This window comes from Sciurus carolinensis, chromosome 10 (genome assembly GCF_902686445.1).
Source record: "Sciurus carolinensis chromosome 10, mSciCar1.2, whole genome shotgun sequence".
Lineage (NCBI taxonomy): Eukaryota > Metazoa > Chordata > Mammalia > Rodentia > Sciuridae > Sciurus > Sciurus carolinensis.
The window spans coordinates 107,715,077-107,735,970 of NC_062222.1; the positions used below are offsets into that span (position 1 = coordinate 107,715,077).

The 20,894-nt window shown below is 44.2% G+C and overlaps 1 protein-coding gene across 13 annotated transcripts in view; it reads left to right on the forward strand.

Annotated features, from left to right (window-relative positions):
- Positions 1 to 20,894, forward strand: part of Apbb2 (amyloid beta precursor protein binding family B member 2) — a 332,249-nt gene that overhangs the window by 255,370 nt on the left and 55,985 nt on the right. For all 13 annotated transcript variants that reach the window (XM_047566062.1, XM_047566068.1, XM_047566056.1 and 10 more), the window contains 2 exons: positions 12,009 to 12,155; positions 14,559 to 14,686. In XM_047566062.1, the coding sequence (XP_047422018.1) occupies positions 12,009 to 12,155; positions 14,559 to 14,686 (275 nt within the window). The remainder of the gene's footprint in view (positions 1 to 12,008; positions 12,156 to 14,558; positions 14,687 to 20,894) is intronic.

Sequence of the window (20,894 nt, forward strand, 5' to 3'; positions counted from 1 at the left end):
ATTAAGCCCTGTGCCCTCCCCGGCGGCCCTCCATCCTTGCCCTTCAGAGAAAGACAGATGCTGTTGGGTTGGGTCATTCGTGGAAGTTAGGTTCTATAAAGTTGCTGCCGACACTGAATTAGTGCATATGGAAACCTTCTCCTGGAGTAAGTACAGGGTCAGTTTCCTGCAGTCCTGTGGTCCCAGTGCTTTTGTGAACCGACCAGTATATAGTCTTATGCATTTCGCCTTGCTTACTACATGTTGTTGATTGATCACCATTGAATGCTGGCGATCGGCACTGTAACTCAAGCCTGCATGACTTCTCTGACATGTTTTTCTTCGTAAAGCATGCCCTAGCCCTCTTGCTCTAAAGAGCACTTTAGCGCTATTCCTGGAGGCCATTTTAAACAGTAAAATTGCCACTAGCAGGCACAAAAATGTGAAAAGCATGGCATTAGGTGGACTGTGAAAGACACCCTTGTTTGCAGTGTGGAGGCCAGACCAAGAGAGCAGAGCCCCACGGTAGCTAGGAAAATGTGCATTGGGCCACTCAAATTTTTGCCTTTCTTCATGCCCCTGAGTGATTTCAAAAGTTCCATGAATTTTGATTTGGGGGTAACAAATAGGTTTCAGCAAGTAAGTGAACTTGTAGATATGGAATGTGCACATAATGAATATTGAGTGTATTTGCACTTGAGCTGTTCAGAGAAAGGACTGTATTCAAGACCCAAGTAGCATCATTGATAGTGGAGTCTTTTGCTAGGACATGTTCTGGAGGATCAAGTGAGTTCTCATTTGCCTCAGGTACTGCCTAGAGAGCTTGCTTATGCAAACTGGGTTTTGTTGTTGTTGTTGTTTTGGGGGGGGTTTGCGGGTAGGGAGGTGGTACTGGCTATTGAACTCAGGGGCATTCAACCTCTGAGCCACATCCCCTGCCCTATTTAGAGACAGGGTCTCACTGAGTTGCTTAGCACCTCACCATTGCCAAGGCTGACTTTGAACTCACGATCCTTCTGTCTCAGCCTCCCAAACCGCTGGGATTACAGGCATGCACCACCATGTCCGGCATACAAATTGTTTTTAAAATAATCTTGCTGGAATTGTATTTCACCATATTGCAAATATACTTTGCCGTTGAACTGTGTAACTTCCCTGCCTGCCCACCTTGTCCCAGGTCTGGCAGTGTTCTGCCTCTTCAGGCAGGAAGGTACAGCCTGTCTTCTGACTCTAGGTTCTCTCTGTCCCTTCTCTGGATCAGCATCTCCCCTCGAGCTCATGTGGCCTTTTGCTTTTCCTAACAAAATAAAACGTTCCACTTTGTGTGCCAAGTTCAGACACACATTGTGGTTTTTCTCTCTGCTTACGCTGCAAATAATGCTTCTCAGCTTTGCAGCAGCAGAAACATAATCGGTAGTATAATTCAGCCATGCGGACCTGAGAACTTGCCTCTCAATCTTTTCCAAGACTCCTGCAGAGAAAAACTAAAATACTACTCACACTTTTAGGAAGTAAGAATGGTTTCCCAGGAGCATGACATCTGCTGCTTACCAACAAGAATAGAAGCAGGATTCTGCCAGCCTCACTTCTTGGCCTCCCCTTCCTTGGGCTCGTGTTCAAGCTCAGAGAGGGTGGAATGTGAATATGATGTTTACTGCCACAAAGTTGGCTGTGGTTGGTGTTCAAGTATCTCCAGCAGCAGATATGCGTTAAGTTCCCTTTCATGTAACATGTTCACTGTTCCACCAGAAGAATTTCCGGGGTCATTTTTAGAACATGGCTTTTGGAGATGCTTTGTGGTAACTTAGAACTGTCCTCCTGGGCCTTGGGCTGCAGTAGGTTGGGTCTGTGTTAGAGGAGCTGAGACTGGGACTTTGGTCAGGGGACTTGACAGATGCCCTAAATCAGGCTGCCAGGTGTGGAATTCAAAAAGTTTCTCCAGGGACAGTGATGTAGCTTAGTGATAGACCTTGGCGTGCATGAGGCCCTGAATACAGGCCCTGGACCCCTGTGAAAGTCTTTTTTTATACACCCCCATCCCACTCTGTCAAGAGAACCACAATTTCATATTAGAAATAGTCTTTCTGCAGAAACTTGAATGGTTGAACAGTTTAACAAAATATCATATCAGTTATCACATCACTTGGTTACATACACAAAGTCCAGATCATACTCCCCAAAGTTTCCGTGGGTCTGCCCAGTGTCTAGAGGGCCTCATCTAATGAGTGGGTCCTTGTGGCCCGAGCATCTCAGTGTTCTGAAGCTGACAGTCAGTTTGGGGACTGAGAGGCAGTGGAGGTGACATTGTGATAATGTATTATCTAGCTCTTGTTAGTACCTAGGAAGGACATTAGCACAAAGTCTGCTTGGACACTCAGCTCCAGGGCAGGACTCTGGGTACAGCTGGCACCCACAGTGGCGATCTGGAATCAGCTGGATGCTCAGCTATTAAGAGTACAAGTGTAGCAGGAGCTCCCGGCTTCCTTGAATGTGGGCTCCTGGCCTGAGGCCTACCTTGAGACACATGAAAGACATTGTCGATGGAGCTCCTGGTAAGCCAGGTAAGGACTGGATTAAGTACTAGGCGGGGTATGTACCTTCTGGAAGAACTGGCCCTCTGGTCTACATCACAAGGCATTCGGAGGTAAACATGATAAACAGCTGCATTACTGACCAAATGAATATTTTAACATGATTACTAGGCATGACTTAGATCAGGCTTTGTTAATCATAATTAAAGCTAATCATAATAAAAACTAGCGCAATGCATGCTTACCATGTACCATTGTAAGCCCTGGATATGGACAATACCACTTATTGCTCCCAGCATTCCTTAGAATATAAGTGCCATTCATGTCTCCAGATGAGAAAACTGAGGCACAAGGAAACCCAGTAACTGGCCCTCTGTCACTCAGGATTTAGTGGGGAGCTAGGATTCAGACCTGGGTCTGGCCTCAGTGTTGAGGCTGTATACGTCATTGCTATTGCCAGTGTGAAAACAGACACTTCCCAAAGGCTTGCTATACCAGGCCTCTGCCAGGGCTCACAGGCTCTTGAATCTTCATCTACACCTGCAAGGGTGGGCTCCTTCCCTCCAGTGAGGCACAAGAGGAAACAGAATGATTTGCTCTCTGAGGACACAACCCTGATGTCCAGGATTTCCAGCCAGGTCTAGTCCACTCTTGCCATGATGCTTCCATCTGTCTCAAGCTCTGATATCTTCATTTGACAAATACTTACTGAGTGTGTTTACTGAGTGTGTTACATGTGCCGGGCTCTCTTCTGGGTGGTGGGCCTACAGAATTCTGCAGAAGGGGCCTAGTCTCCAGGATCCTCTTTGGGTTGAGAATTGTGTTTCTAGAGCAGCTAATATAAAGCAATGAAGGGTGTGACTGACCCCAGGGTTGGGCTGCCTCTGTCGCTCAGCGGTGTCTTCTTCTGTGAAATCCTCATAGTCATCCACCCTGGGGTTAAACCTCCATCACTAGTTGCTGTGTAATCTTAGGCAATTCAACTAAGATCTCTGAATCTTAGCTTCTTATTTAGAAAATAAGAAATACAGCACCTCCTCGGTAAGGTTGTTATGAGAATATGTCCAGCGTGTAGCACATGGGAAGTGATTTGTAAATGTCCCTGTCTACCTTCATGCTTTCCCCACCAAGTGCAGACTCTGAATTCTGTGTATCAAATCCTCAGCCTAAGAAAGCCCTCAACAGCGGCCACTTCCAGTAAGATGGTCGTCATCATACATGATCATCAGATTACATATGTCTAAAGCAACAAGCCTGCAGCTTAAATAGGCATGTTTAAATATGTACATACACATAATTTGTTCCATGACATTCTGGAAACAGTGGGCTACATCTGTTAGTTAAATCCACCTCTGCTCAAATTTTCCATTGATAAAAATAGGCTTCATAATGCCAGCCTGGTTCCTGGGCAGGAAATGACTAATACAATTAACTATGTCTATAGTAAATCATTACCCAGAGGCCTGTCTCTAGCACAAGTGAAGAATCTCTGAGATCTTGGCCATTAAGGTGCTGGTTCAGGCTCCTCTGCCTGCATCTTAGCTTGTAGTGACCTGGTAATTAAAAACTTCAGGGGATTTCCTCCATCAGCCAGCCCAGATGTCAGGTCAGACTGATATGGTGTTCTTCTCTGTAAATTAGTAAATTGATATTTTGGTTTTCCTTTTAGATTTGTATAACTTGCTTATGATGTGGTAATGCTTGCACTCATTCTGCAGATTGACGAGAGTCACTGTGGACCAGACATTGAAATATAAAAGATTTGTAGAAAAAGGTGACCCAGGCCAAGACCCAGCCTCCAATAATGTTCCCATGGTAGTGGGTGAGCAGGCAAGAGAGAAGATGGAGATTGTGGGTAACATTTCAACTGCCAATCAACTCTCAGTGCCTGGCACATTGCAAATGCTACCTGGGTGCCAGCTATTATTATGACTGTCCTCTTTGTGGAAGGGCCTGTCAGTTTTTAGCATAGTGTGAACTTTTTGGTTAGGGCTGTCTTACTCTGAAAAAATGGGAAGAGGAAATTTCAAGTAAATGGCACTAGTGGGCCCTGGTCCTCTGAGGATCATGCATCTTGTTTTCTGCCCAAATGCTCACTGTGTTGCAGACAGTCCGGAGGCAGCAGGAATAGCTGACACAATCATTGGGGCCAGTGCAGAAATCTGTTCTGGGTCCTCCCTGACCACCATGGCCATTGCCATGATGAATAATTCATCGAACTGATTCCTCACTTCTTCTGGATGGAAAACTGGGTCAAACTCCCTTTCAGGGCATCCCTAGACACCCATCCCTGCAGAATCCTCTGCATCCTGGAATTGGAAAGCATTTTTGTATTTCAGAAAAAAGCAATAACAATGACCTACATTCCTGTGTGTAATGACCACAAACACCAATTTCTTAAAGGACAGGCAATGACTGCCAAGGATATTTTGAACCCTGAAATGCCTGCACATTTTCAAGGGGACTCTGAAAGTTATTTAAACTCGTGGCCTTGTGCTTACTGCTGCTTTATTTCTCTGCAGACCTGGTGGTCAGAAGACTCTAGTCTCAGGCCAGAAATCAGACCTGTTGTAGTCTCTAATGCTTGCAGGCAGTCCTGATGGGAAAGCAGAGGGTAGAGAGCCGTTCTTCACTCTTAGGGAAACATCACAGAACTTAGGAGAGCAAATGGAATGAATGTACCCTAGACAGGTATCATTCTGGCCCTAAATGAAATAAATCACATGTGGACCTGAAGATTATTTAAACAGTTCTTCTTCATAGTCACACCCAGCATGAATTCATGGTTTTGCCACCTGACGCAAACCTCCAGATGTAGAAGGCCTCCGTAAAGCAACTCTGTATAACCAGGACAGCAACTGGGATCACCATGCTCTTAGGATGGAGTGAGACAGGCCTGAATCCCAGGCCCATGCTCTGTGGAAGTCCAGGGATCCTCCCCTGAGCTCTGCCATTTCCTGAGACATATCTCTCTCTCATGTAAATGCCTCTCCACTCAGGAGCTTTTGCACATCCCTGTTTCTCTGCCAAGCACCTCCCCATGTTACAGGGCTGGGGTCTTCCAGGAAACTGAAACAGTATGAAGACCCCCCTCTTCAAACCTTGATTCTTATGATCAGGTCAGAAAGATTTCAGACATGTGGCTATGAGGAAAAGTAATGAGTTTATGGAAGAGATAGGAAGAGGGAAAGGGGTCACTCTCAAGGGATAGAGTGGGTCCTCTCAGAGGAGAGGGACAGTGTGCCTCTCCTGCACTCCAGTTGTATGGGGATCCCAGAGAAGTTTCCAGAGAGTCCTGCCAAGGTCCTCCTCTTGACTTTTGACTGACAGCAGGATGACACTAGACTGTCCCCACTGCCATGACAATTCTAGGTCACTTTGGCCCATACTGACCAGTTCTAATTGGATTCTTTAAAAATAATAATAATTATTATGTATATATATAATATATATAAATTATTATATATAATATGTATTAATTAATATATAATATATATATTAGTTATAGATGGACACAATACCTTTATTTTATTTATTTATTTTTATGGGGTGCTGAGGATGAAACCCAGTGCCTCACACATAATAGGCAAGTGCTCTTATCACTGAGCCACACCCCCTAATTGGATTCTTAACCAATTGCCTTTTCTCCCCAAGTGTTGGGATCTGTTCTATAAAAAGACACACAAACTTCTCCCCCTTCAGGGTAACTCGTGTTCCTCTGATCGACATTATTTCAGGCCTGCATTTCTCCTGCAGATAACAGGTAGTTTGCTGAGCAGTGTGACATATCCTGTCTACTAAAGCCAGGCAGGACTGCAGGTAAATTGCACATCTTGGGAAAGAAAGCATGTGGGGGTCAGCACAGCGGGCCCGTTTTGTAGAATTAGCCCCTCACCTTGTGTTCCCACCACTCACATCTGTCTGTCCCCTATCACCTGGGGAAGGTGGCACCTTTTTCCTTGAACTCCCCTGGTGTCACCTGCCTCCTTGGAACAAGCTTTGCTGCAGCATCAAGGGGCTTATATCCAAAGTGGTTACTTGCAGTAAATCTGGGTGCAGCTCAAACTCATTGTTGGTCACTCTCTACCTCCCTGTGCCCATTTCTTCTGTTTACCCCTAAATCCCCGGTCACTTCTTACACAGAGCCTTTTACCCATTTTCCTCATCCATATGCCAGGAGGAGCCCGGATGCCAGCTAGTGAACTTTGTCTACCCTAATGCACATGCTTCAGCTGACATCTTCATCAGTGGGCACTCTGCATTGAACCTCTTTGGAATTCCTTTAAAGTTCTTCATAGTCTCATAGCCTTTGGAAAACTCATGAAAGCTTTGGACCCTCTTTCTACACAATTCTAGACATATTTTCAGGGGCTTTAGAACTTCCTGAAACCCATCCGTAAAACTCCCAGGTCCTGGACCATGATTTAAAATCCCTGAAGTCAGGTGGTGAGATGGAGCCCTCCCTTCTGCAGAGGACAGAGTACCTGTGCCTCTTCACCAATCCCAGGATCTCCCCTTCCCCTTCCCATCTAAGGTGTGTCCTTATGACTGGGGTTGTGACTCTGTGTTAGAGCGCTTGCCTATCATATGTGAGGCACTGGGTTCCATCCTCAGCACCACATAAAAATCAGTAAATAAAATAAAGGTATTGTATCCATCTACACCTAAAAATATTTAAAAAAAAAAAAAAAAAAAAAAGAAGTCCCCAGTGTGCCCTTAGTGATGTTCCATCATTAGTTGGAAAAACAAAAACAGAATTGGTGCAACTGGCCCTTGGCAGTGTTCTCCCACCCTGACACATTTGACTTTGAGAAAATAACATTCAACCACGCTCCTCAGGTGGACCCTGGGCACACTACTTCACAGAAGTCATTATCCCATTTCATCATGGCGGTCCCCAAGGAGGTCCATACCATTATTCTCACTGTAACAGATGAGGAAACTGAGGCTCACCACAAAATGGAGGCTCGCCACAATCAAGTTACTTGTTTAATAAAGTTATAATAAGGGCTGACCTGAAATTTGATCCCAAGGCCAGTGGCTTTGAAGCCTGAGCCCTAACACACAGCATTCACTGGCCCTTCCCCCCATATGGTTGTACCTCATTCATCTTGGTCCACAGTGATGGAACTGTGGAACCTTTGGTGTAGCAGTCCAAAGAATATGCCTGTGGAGATTTTTGAAATACAACACAGAACAGAGTGTTTGATTTGCTCTGGTCACTGGTGAGTCTCCATTGCTTGGCATATAGTCAGCATCATTAAATGCTTGTGAATGAATGAATCCATTCATTTTACAAGACTGAGCTCGATGTCACATCCTTCAGAAAGTTGCATAACTCCCTCTCTGAACCGAAATCTTCCACAAGCTCCCAACATAAGCTTGCACCACTATATCCTCTTATTCCATGGCAACAGATTCTACTATGTGGGTATCCCATCGCAAGTCTCTCAAGAGTGGGGAACTGCATCTTGCTCCTCTCTGCAGGTCTCTGGGAACAAATAGGTGCTTAATAAATGTACACTGCCTTCAATACACGGTTGTTATTGTGCCACTCCATAATTGGGCTTAAATGGTCATTCCTATAAATGAATGTAATTAGGATTGCATTTACAGACAGCATTTTAACTTTTCTATGTGAACTTTTTGAGTACTTAAATGTCTATAATTTAGTGTTGCCATCAATTCAGGTGCCATTTACCTGCGTGTCAACTTCTCTCTACAGTTACAGAGCACAGACCATGCTCTGGACATTGAATGTGCCATGTTATAGATATTAGCCACCATCTTCTTTGGTTCGGCTCACCTGGCCAAGGCAAGGCCCTTGCCCTGTCTACTCCAGCTCCAGTTCCCTGGTCTTGCCTTCACCCTGACTTCTGTCCCATCTTGTGGGGAAAGCTAGGGATGAGGTCCCTAGCTTTGGACCACCATGCTATCATCTTGCTTGTCTCTGTTAAAGTTCAGGGGAAGGAAAAGGACAGAGACCTAGAAGTTCAGTTGGGTTAAGAAGAAATGGAAGATTCTGGGCAAAACAAAGGATGAAATGATAATCTTCTCAAGCCAGTGAGAAGAGAAGGAAGTGAACTTTGTTTGAGTTCTTAACAGTTTACCAATCACTTTACCATTCATTTCTTTGGAATCTTCCAGCATCTCTAAGCAAACCTAGCGTCATGGTGGCTGAACTTCCCCTGATTGGAATAGAGGAATTCAAACCCACGACTGTGTGGCTGTGAAAACCAAGGCTTTGCACTGTGTTCTACTCCATTAAATGTGTAGTAGGAAGAGGCTTTCTCTGGGCATTTCTCTTAATATAGGACTTGCAGAGATGAAGTTATAAATTGGGTGAATGTTCCAGATGAGATATGATAACTTGATTGCAGGGGGGAGAAGAGAGAATAAATGGACCAACAGTTGTGCCCCTTCTAATTCAACCATGACTCCGATCCCCTTAAATATGAATAATAACTAACAAAACCGACAGGACCAGTAGCAAACTAGTGTCCTTTTGGTTAAGAGCTGTTGAGGAATGAACAAACAAAATGCATATGAAGATTTTGTTTCGTTATCAAAAATATAAAAGAAAGTATTTTGGAAGACAGATGGCTTGATTTGATTAAATATTTCCAGCTCTTCCCATACCCTAAAACACGTGTTTGTTCCTAGAACTGATCACCCAAAGCATTGCTCTCTCCTGAGTTGAAGGGAAGGTGGTGGTAGTTATAAACCTTCCTGGCCACTCGGGGGCAGCACTGATCAGTGCCAGCAGCCCTTAGCCACTCTGCTCTTAGGGAGGAAGCCATGCTGACTTCCTTGGAGGAACTCAGTATTCCCTGTGCACTAGTTTCCTTTTCTTTGACCAAGTGGAATGGTGGTGGCACTTTCAGTTGAGAAACTAAAGTCAAACAACTAAAGGATTGCCCAAGGAACATGATTTTAAATAAATTATAACAATTGGTATAGTTGGGGCTTTGGTTTCCTTTTTATCAGCATGACAGAACATCATTCTGGAACTTTGTGTGATGGGTTGGTTGATTCATGTTTCTTAACCAAGAAAATCACTTTTAGGTTTTACTGAGCTTGCTTAAGTTGAAATTCATGTGGTCTTCCACCCAAGGGGCAAGGGGCAACCAGTATTCTTTTACCTTCTTTATTGTCAGTGAATTTCTTGAGTATTCACAGGTTGGAGGACTGTGTAAGGGGCAACCAGAGAGTGGGAAAATATGTTTCTGACTTCTGACTTTGAGGATTTGTGAGCATCCCACAGTAATACTGGTGTCTTAGAGGCCCCCAGCAGTCACTAACATGTCTGCTGAGAGCATCTTCAGTCAGTCTTGATCCCCATTTCTTCTTGAGTGTAGAGGTCTCATGTCCACACCAGAGTCTTAATCTACAATTTTGGCCAAGATGAAAATTATTTTTTTAATTTATTATCCATCCCAGAATACTTTTACAATAAAAAGGGACTACTGTTAATTTTGCCAAAATAACAAGCATAAATCAGACTATCATAGGGAAACTGTGAAATGGCCATCTTGATTACAGATTCTGCCCCTTTCATTTTTCACCTTAGATGACTCCAGGTAAGATTTGTGTGGCACTGTATTTATTTGCTCATTCATTCAATAAGTGTTCACTGAGTGATTTCTTTGTGCTAAGTTCTCTATTTGTATTGTTTTCTCTTCACAAAAACCCTGTGAGGGAACTATTACTATCAATACTCCTATTTTTACAAATGTTAAAACCTGGGCTTAGTGAATGAGTTGGCCAGGTCCACAGTATCTGTAAAGCAAAGTGGAAACAACTGCAGGCCGTCCCTGTTCCTGAGCCACACATGCTCTGTGACTGTTTCTGAACCTCTTCGTGCCATTGATATTTCTCTTTGGCCTTTTGGTGGACTTTTCCTTGGAGAGCAAGTGTGACTAGCAGCTCAGGAAGGAAGTGCCAAGTCTGGTTATGGTGGCTAAGATGGAAAAGGCCAGACTGGACATGGTGTTGTCATGTTAGGACAGAGGGCTGCATTTCTTAGAGGTGCTGGGGACTCGAACTCCGGCCCTCGAGTATTTCTAGGCAACCACCCTACCAGAGGGCTGCATTTCTTCATTTTGTTTTTTGTTTTTTGCATTTCTTCATTTTGTTTCAAAAGTCACTTTGGAAACTTTCCAAGCTGCTCTTTGAGAGCCAGTCTGTTGACTCCCAAGAAAGCATGTGGCTGCTTCTCTTTCCCTCCTGTCCAGAGAAGGTGGTCTCTTCAACTGATGCAGACCTCAGAGGGATGAGGGGCCGTGGCTCAGACCATCCAGCAGAACAGCGATCTTGGCATCCCAGAGCCTGGCACACGCAGCAGCCAAATCGCCCTCACATGTCCTGTGATTTTTCCTTTACACATCTTGAGATTTTTACTTGTTAAAATAAGCATATAATGCCTGGACGGGGGCTGTAGCTCAGTGGTAGAGCACTTGCCTAGCACATGTGAGGCACTGGGTTTGATCCTCAGCATCACATAAAAATAAATAAGTGAGGGTTCGATTCTCAGCACCACATATAAATAAAAGAATAAAATAAAGAGCTATCAACATCTAAAAAAAATATTTAAATAAATAAATAAATAAGTGAAATAAAGGTATTGTGTCCACCTGCAACTAAAAATTTTTTTAATTTCAATAAACATATAATGCCTTTTAAGTTAAGGGGGAAAATGTATACCAGAAGTTGAAAAAGGAAGACAGGGACATGATCTCAAAATAAAATACTTCTGCCTTAAATTCTCTCATGGCAGGTGTCCCTCAGGCATTTCTGGGTTTGATGCTAATAATAAATGCTGTCAGATCTCAGACGACTTGTTGCCATGATAGCATATTTTCCCTCCCTTTCTGAGTATTAAACATTGTGCTTCCTTACTAGAAACAAATGCATCACGTGTATTTAATTCATTCTCTCTTCTTTTCCTATGTGCTTAACAATAACAGATCTCATGGGTTGCATTTCTTACTGTTAAACAAACAAAAAATCTGTTTTATAATAGACCGTGGAGCTTAGAAATTCTCGTACCTATCAGCCCTATAATTGTACTTTTTAAAAAAGATTTTGAATCTCATCTTTTAGACCTTTAATTAGTTAATTAATTAATTATTTAGTTTATATGTGGTGCTGGAGGATCAATCCCAGCGCCTCACATGTGCTAGGCAAGTGCTCTACTGCTGAGCCCCAGCCCCAGCCCCAGCCCCTAACTGTACTTTTAATAATCTATTCTAAGAAAAAATATCTGAACACACCATACAAGTTAGGCAAGATCATCCCTACATTTTAAAGCGGTAAAAAACAGTCACAGTTTAATTCTATAACAATAAAGGATTTGCTAACTGAACTAGATGATTAAACATAATGAGGTAATTAAAAGTGCATTAAGCATACCTTGTAGTTGCCCAAGGATTTTAATATAAATGGATAGATTGACCTAGATCAGTGAATCATTTCCTGCCCTCCGACTTTGTCTTCCAGTGTTTTGCTGTGCGCTCTCTGGGATGGGTAGAGATGGCAGAGGAGGACCTTGCCCCTGGTAAAAGCAGCGTTGCTGTCAACAACTGCATCCGGCAGCTCTCTTATTGCAAAAATGACATCCGAGATACAGTTGGCATTTGGGGAGAGGTAAGTAGCACGTGGATAGTATTGATAGCTGATTTTTCCACATTCATGAAGCCCAGAGCATGGGGAGGTGGGGTGCTGAGGACTCTGAGATCTTCATCAGGGTCTTCCCCATGAAGGCAGGTACAGTTGGCATGGTACACCCATTACTGTAGCACTGCTGTGTCCCAGAGAGACTAGGGCCCTGGGAGGGAGCATTTCTCAGTGGCTAAATGATAGCTCCCCCTAGAATCATCAAGTCCTGAAAGATCCATGGGTGAACTTTGGGGGCTCAGAAGCCTTCTGTATTTTACGTATGAAATGAGTGTGCTAGTCTGTTAAGAACAGTTTTCTGGAGAAATGACCCAGGGCTCTCACAAAATATATCCTCTAAAGGGGATATGACTCCCACCCATACGTGCAAAAAGGTTGATGTCCCTACTGTCAAGTGGACTCCATATCCTTTGATGGCACCGTCTTCTATAATTATTTACAGCACGAAGATCAACATCTTGCCTGAGTTGTGGAATTGTTACCTATATATTCTTTCTCACTTTCAACAGAGTGATTCCATTTCAAAAACGTTAGTTGAGAACATTTCAGAAAGGAATAGGTAAAAAACACCAAATTTGTAGAAAAATCAGATGAAACAGGAAAAGCCTTACTCCTGCCATGCTCTGAGACCTGGAGAACCAGCATTTCAGAAGTGTCCTAGGATAGCGCCTGCTGCATGAATACACCCGACTCAGTTGGTGTACAGGGAACGCTGGTAGCCAGTTTGCTTTTAGACTGGGCTGTTTGGAGCGCCACTCACACTTCCTCCTACTGCACATCACCATGGGAAGTGGGTTCCCAAGCTTCTCTCGGTGAAGTCTGTCTTCCTTCAAATGGGGCTACACTCTATTGCCATCCAGAATCTTAGATCCCAGGCATGCAGGAAGGAGGGAAAGTTTTTTCCTCTATCCAGGAAAAACCCTGTATACCTTTTCGGTGTTTAGCTTTCACATCCTCCCACTGTATTTCCTCCTACTCTCCATCCAGATAACCAGGCCTAAATTATCTACCTATCTCCTCTCTCTCCTTCAGTCAAAATACCGTCACTCCAAAACAACAATTGTTAGGTAGGCCTTAGAAAGAAAGTAGTTGTCACGTACACTGACATGGGGTGACTGGCATACGGCAGCACCCTGGGTCTGAGAGAGGAAGCAGCTGTTCCAGGCTCTGTAGCATTTCTTCAGCCTCCTCGGTCTCACCAGCGGTGTCTTCTGATTTCATCCATAAATGGAGTCGAAGCTCTGTGGGGAAGAATTTAGATCACTCTGAGCCTCAGCTGTGGACACTGACCATGGCTTAACCAACTGGCAGAGGCACCCTTCCAGACACCTGGACATCAGTGCTGAATGCATTCTGAAATCTTTTGATAAGAATCAAAAACATCATTGTCAAAACTTTCGCCAAAGAGCAATCGGTGCGTCTCACTCTGGGATTTGAGCCTCACTGTCTGCCCAGCGAGGCCTCCCTCGTTTCAGGGCTGCAGCATCCGGGCCTCCTTCAGAGAGGCAGTCTCGTAGCTGTACAGATGGTTAATGGTGCCTAACATGACACCTGAGGGTCACAGGGGGAAAGAATAAAGTTGAACAGTCTAGTGTTCCTGACCGACAAGAGCCAACCCGTGTGGGGAGGTGAGGCACCAAAGCCTTCCGACCCGTGACTGTGAGCTGAGAGACCCAGCTGCTCCCCCAGTCCCAGCATACACCTACCTGTGACGCGGCCTGTGTGCCTTAGTTTCCTCAAGTGCTAGTTGGAGATAGCAAACCAGCTGTCATGGAGCAATTGAGAGTTTATGATCCAGTGCATCTCAAGCACACAGCAGCACACCCCAGATGCAGGTGGTGGGCATATAGACATTATTGTTAGCACTGAGAAGTGTCACAGACCATGCTGCTGCTTGCCAGTGCATCACATGGACATGAATGTGGACGAGAGACAGACACAGTTGTGGGTCAGGAAGGCCATCAAGTGGATGGAGGCCTGTGAGGGTCTGACCAGAACAGTGGCGGGTGAGGGGTTATTAGAGTCTGATGGACATAGAGTTCATAAAAGAAGATTCTCCAGCGCATCCCATGAGCCCTTTTTCTTAAAGATTCAGAAGTGTAAATAATTAAAAATAAGAACCAGCTAGAAATCAAGCCAGGGAGATATTTCACAGGACTTGGAGAAGGAGAGAGAAATTGGGGATGTAAGGGGGATGGGAAGGATTCATGAATGGTTTCGTCTGGAAAAACTGTTTCCCTCCTCAGAAAACAAATTTTAGACTCCAGGGGTGGCTTCTTCTGATGGCTGAAGAAGTGGCCCTTGACCGTCACAAATGCGGTGGGAGTGTAGAGCCCATGTGAGGATGATGGGTGTTTTCTCCTTGCTTCCCAGGGCAAGGACATGTACCTGATCCTGGAGAACGACATGCTCAGCCTGGTCGACCCCATGGACCGCACTGTGCTGCACTCACAGCCCATCGTGAGCATCCGTGTGTGGGGCGTGGGCCGCGACAATGGCCGGTGAGTCCCTGGGCAGGCTCAATCTCTGTCCCCTTTCCAGGTGCCCAGTTTTAGCTTGACCCTGAAGTGAGGTCTGACAACACCTCACCAAATAGGAAACTTGACCCTGAAGTCTGTTTAGAAATGTGACAAATGACATCGCATCTCTATTTCCCTGCCCCATAAACCCTCCAAGCTTCCTCCCTGCCTGGTTTCTGTACTTCAGCCTTTTATTAGCTCTGGCTCCTGCCTTCAAGTTCTACGTGTTTCTCCCCAAAACCATCCTCCTCCTCCTCCTCCTCCTAAGTTCCCTACTCAGCGGGCCATCTGAACCCCTTTATTTGTCTCTTCTTTGCACTTGTTCTCTAATCCATTTCATTCACTTGGGTCTTCATCTCAAATGCGCTCCTGCTGGCTTCTTCATGGAGTCTTGCTTGATCACACAGCTTCCGTCACTGAATCACGATTATCAGGCATGTCTTGGGCTTGGGGTTAGCGAAACTTTTTTAACACTCAAAATGTCTGGTCCTTTTTGTGAAATTCTACTGAAAGCGAGTCACTTACAGGTAGTGCTCCTTAGCTGTCTTGTGAATTTACTTTTCTCCAAGATGACCAGAAACAAGGGCATTCTGATTTTCAGGCCCATATTGTAGGTAATCATTTAGGTGGAATTACCATAGACCTCACACTTGGAGACCACTCTTCAGTAATTGGGCTACATTCAATGCCCTTAATTCTTAAATTATAGTCAATTGTTGCCAATTCCAAAGTAATGGAGGATCTCCTCACGTTCAGGGACAAGCATGGGATGATTAGGTATTATTGAAATTGTCGCTTTGTTGAAAATGTTTGACACCATTGCAAAAGTGGGTGAAAATCCCAGATGACAGAGATGGCTCTCCTGGGCTTGTGGTTTTGTTCCTGAGCATTTCAGGTTTTTATCGGGTCATATGGTTCTCTAAAGGGGCAGGGTGCGGGTCCGCCACGTCTTATCACATACTTTCTCCACGACTGCTGGGCATTAGTGAGTTCGATGGTCCTCTGATCCAGTTCCAAGTCACCAACCAGAAAGAAAGTATTATGACTAAGTGTTCAACGGTTAAAGAATAAGCATTTATGCTGGAATCAGATGTGAGGAATGGTCTACAAAAGAGAGGACTGAAGCCACTCTCTGACTACTGACTGGATAAGCCTTCCTGGGGGCCTCGTGCATCTTTGAGCTGTTCGTCAGTGTGAGTGCTGACACCTGGGGCAGTTGCTTTGGGACGACCGTGAGGACGGATGGTGCGTCTGCCCCTGTCCTTCACTCGCTTGGCAGAGCCGTAGCACTGGAGCTGGTGCCTTGACATCAGTCGATTGATTTTTTACAAGGAATGGCATTTAGTTGTCATTTAAAACATTTAGCCTCAGTAGAAGGCTCTGGATGTAAAATGCTTGATCCTTTCCTGGTTCCTACCGTCCAAGTTTGTTTTTAAGGTAGAGGTCATTATGTAAACACCCAGGTGTGATTGTGTGTTTGGTTTTTGTATTTGTTTGTTTGGGTCTTGTCTTTGTCTTGTGCTGGGGCTTGACCCAGGGCCTCCAGCCTGCCAGGCAAGTGCTCTACCACGGAGCTACACCCAGAGCCTGCGTGTCTATTTTTAAGGTTACACTGTTTGTGGATTTCATTGATGAGGCTTCCAGCCCACCCCGGCTCTTTAAAATGAGCCCAAATGCTGCATGCCTAGAGGGGGAAATGATTCAAATTCAAGTTGACAAAATTATTCAAGCTCCCTGAGCCTCGTTTCCTCTCATCTGAGAAACGAGGCTCCTAACAGGGCCCACAACACGTGTTTATCTGTGCCAGTGTGTGTACATGATAATTGGCACTGTGATGAAGATACAGCAAATGCTTAATGAATGTTTGCTCTTGATTTTTTAAAGCTATATACACTTAGCAGATGCAGCTAATTACATGACTTCCTTTCTAAGACACCCGGAGTACAGGAGGAGTCAGACGCTGGGGAGGCTTCAAGGACAGTTGACGATGTGAGATAGAGAGTAAGAGGCTTTGCAGACGCTGATAAGAACAGTTGTCCTACAAAGCCAGAAAAGCCCCTCGCCACCCACCCCGCAACGATACCAGGGTAAATTAGGCAACATTGTCTTGGTTTCATTTTTCACAGATCTCTCCTGTTTTTAAACCCTTCCTCCTCGGTGTTAGCAGATGAGCATATGCACTCGGGATTCTCCATAGGCTGCCAGGACCTCAGCAAGCTCCTGTGGTTGAGGGGACCCTGGGGCAGGACTGCTTATGAAGCAGTAAATAAAGAAGCGTGTTTGCCAGTGAACGCTTCTGCTTCTCCCCACGATCCCGAGTTTTCATTCCCTAGAAGAAGGGCCTTCTTATGCCTACTTTTTTTTTCTTTTTTTTTAACTTTCCTTTGCTTTTGATTCTTTTTATTTTTTTAACAGCAATTTACAAGAGCAAATTCAATTTGTAATGCTGCAAAGGAAAGGGGCTTTCACTTTGCATGAATAAAACATAAAAGTGTTTCATTTTGCTTGAGAAAACGAGCCCATTTCACATTCCCTTTTGTAAGTTTCCTTGCTGAGAAAATAGAATCTCTTAAGGGATTTCTTGATGTGGTTAAAATGAATAAGAAAAGTATGTATGCCAGACTTGAAGGGCATAAAACCTTTCTTAAAATCCAGTGTACTACACTCAGCCTTGTAATTTCAGAATTTCTGTATTTTGTGTTTAGTTTTTTTTTTTTGAGGCTTTCAACTGGTTTTGATTTGCTTTGAAAAAATTCCTTATGCAGAAGTTTATTCTGGATAAGGAGGTGAACTGATGGGGGTACACCCCTACCGTGCCCCCAGCTCGAATTGGAGAAAACTCTTATTATGAACGTGTGGTCCCCGTGGGGTTTTATTGTGGGGTTTCGGTTCTATATGAAGTTTATCCTCATCTGGAGTCATGCCCGTTTTCATTACGGGGTTTCTTAGAACCCATAGCTTTAATGCCTGGTGAAGTGGGACTGCCTCCTTTTCCACGGCTGCACCATGTGGTAGTTCCTAGGAGTCGAGGCTCCTAGAGATGGGGGCTGGCGAAGGGCTTTGGTAGCCTTGTATTTCCAGAAGCAACCCCGATTGACGCCCTTTGTTCCCACCACTGTGTGAAGGAGGACTTCTTCCTTTTAACAGCTGGCATTTTGCCTGGGCCACTGGGCCACTGGGGCAGATGCCTGAGTGCACTCTGACCTTGTCTTTATGGGCCTGCCAGGGCCCATAAATTGTCACTGGGATTTTTGCATGGGGCTTCCATACCAGCGTACTATGAGGGATTCATCAGATAAGGCATTGATGATTTTCCTTGAGATAAAAAAAATCAAAAAGGGGCTCCAGGGTCACATGGGAGACTGGGTTAAACTCAGTGTGGCAGGCCCCTGTACTCTGGGACCTCCCTCTCAGAGGCTTTCTTGGGCACCCTTCCAAGCAGCATTGTCCTGGCTTCAGTGTTAGTCAGTTGTGTGTTACTATAACAAAATACCTGAGATGATTAACTTAAAAAGAAGAAGTTTGTTTTGGCTAACAGTTTCGTAGGTTTTGTTCCTGTTGCTTTTGGACCTGTGATGAATCAGCACGTCATGGCAAAAGCACCTATGATAGCTGGGAAACAAAAGAGAACACAGAGGGGCCATGGTTCCAACATCCCCTTCAAGGGCAGGTCCCCATGTGACCGGAAGACTTCCAACTGGGCCCCACCTTTTAAAGGTTCTGCTGCCTCCCAGTTGTACCATGGGTGGAGACCAAGCCTTTAAAGCATAGGCTTTTGGGTAGGTGGAGATGCTTCATGGAAATGCAGTCACATGCAGTAGACTTTGGAAAATGCTGCTTTGGTTAGTCAACTCATTAATTTAAATTAGTAGCAACACTAAATTGCCGTTTTTGTTTATTAAGAAAAATTTGATTTGCTTTAATAAATAACTATTATAAGTGGAGACCCCATTGGGCCTGTATGATGAAGATAAAATTCCTTCATAATTAAGAGCAACCATCAACAGCCGTTGTGCAGAAGTGCTTTTTAATAAGTACTTTCCTGTTTGAATGTTTACCCTATGGTATTATTTGTGTGTTTAGAGTGTACAGCAAAACTTCTCTTCCTAGAAGGTATTTCATATATCTCTCTTCTGGTTTTGATGAACAACTTTTAATTAGATCTCGCTGTGTAATAGATTATTCATAAATTTCCAAATGAGTTAGCTTTCATTTGATAGTTTTATCTGATTATGATCTCAGAAACTTTTATTTTAAAAATGTAGTTAGTCTCCATTGTCTTGAAATCTCTTCTCCTAGGACATTTCCAGTGGGTTTAATAAAAGACTTGGCTCAAGGTATTATAAAAGGCTTTGCCACACATAGTTTCATGTTCTTATTTTATTGCCAGTGTTGGTTTGCTATTTTACTTTGGAATCTTTTTACTTTTTACTTACTTTAATTACTTACTTTTTTAGTTTGCTTTTTTTGAGGGCAAGTGTTCTGAGTATTGATGGGGTTATTCAGTTAGAATATATAAAACTTCAACTGATAGGTTTTTATCTTTAAAAGGCAGTTTGTTAAGCAGTGTTGTTCAATCTCTTATTTTTAGATTAGAAAACTAGCACAGAAGAGTGTGATTTACCTGATATGATTCTTCTAACTTGTGGCAAAGAATAGACTGCAGATATTTTCACCTGTCCCAATAGGAAGCTTATTAATCCCGACAAGAGGTGATGGATGTTCTCCATAAACTGGCTCAGCAGGGTGGGGAGATGCAGATCCAATGTGTACTGAATGTCATGCTAGACTAGGAAGCAGTAGACTGGAGGGATGTGGCATGGAGCCTGCCCTGAAAGAGATCTGGCTTCTTCACTGAGGAGATGGGGCCACATGAGTGAATTGAAAGAGACTGACAAACTGTTCCTGAGATTGGTTTTGTATGACCCATGAGCAAGGAATGGTTTTTACATTTTTTAAAATATACAAATATATGTGTGTATATATATATGTAAGCATACATATGTATATATATACATATATATATATATATTTAGTTATAGGTGGACATAATACCTTTATTTTATTTTTGAGTGGTGCTGAGGATCCAACCCAAGGCCTCACATGTGCTAGGCAAACACTCTACCACTAAGCCACAACCCAAGCTCTGGTTTTGACACTTTCAAAGGGTTATTTTTAAAAATGAAAAACCTTTGGGACCCAGACATGGGAGACGCAGTGTGGCCCAGATTTTACAGAGAGAGCATCAGAGTAACAATGCCTGCAAAATAGAATCAGGTGATCTCTGTGGCTGCAGCATACAGGAAGTCATTATAGAGTGATGTCCTTTTTGACCTTTTTCATTTCCTAGCTGTGTTAGTTCCAACACCAGCTCTCAGGGGTGCCTATAGGCACTGAGCCCTAGGACTGTTCTTGGAGCTAAACCTTTGTGTAGTGAACAGGGTCCCGGCCAGGCAGCCACCCTGTGCTCAGAAGTCCACAGATCAAACACCTGGGCTCAGTTCTCGGGTAGCATTCTACTAGTGAGCAGTACCATACAGCAGAGCAGTTCTGTGCCACTCAGGGTCTCAGGCCCCTTCCACGTGGATGCTCTGCCATCCTTCAAATGTCGTCCTGGTCTGACCAGACCACATTGCTTATCTCCAAGTTGAAGACAACCTGGAACTTGCATACATCACTTAGGGTCGCATTCTGTTCACATCCCATTGGCCATACTCAGCTGCAAGGGACTCTGGGAAATGGAGTCCTTAGCTGGGCAGACAGTTACCAGGTTGAAACTACTACCAAAGAAGAAAAGATGAAACAACCAGTATTCTGACCCAGGCTGAAATGAATCACCTCGTGACCTGTTGCTCCCAGTGCCAGTTTTATTAAGCTTTTGTCTCATCCCCGACCTACCCTTCCCTGTACTCCTTTGTGAAATACCGGAACTGGGACTGTGCAAAAACATGTTTCTGCCCCTCTAGTTAGCTACCTGTTAGGCTCCGGCAACTGTTCAGCAATAGAAGAAGACTGTCAGGCTGGAGAGAAAGAGGACTTGGGACTTCCTTTGCCTCCTTTCTCCATGAACATCATCCTAGAAATGTGGCTTTGTCCCAAGGTATCTATTTTGAATCCACTTTGCATTTTTTCCAGCACTTCACAGAAACGCAGAACCAGCTTTGTCATACTATGTCCTTCGAGACACAGA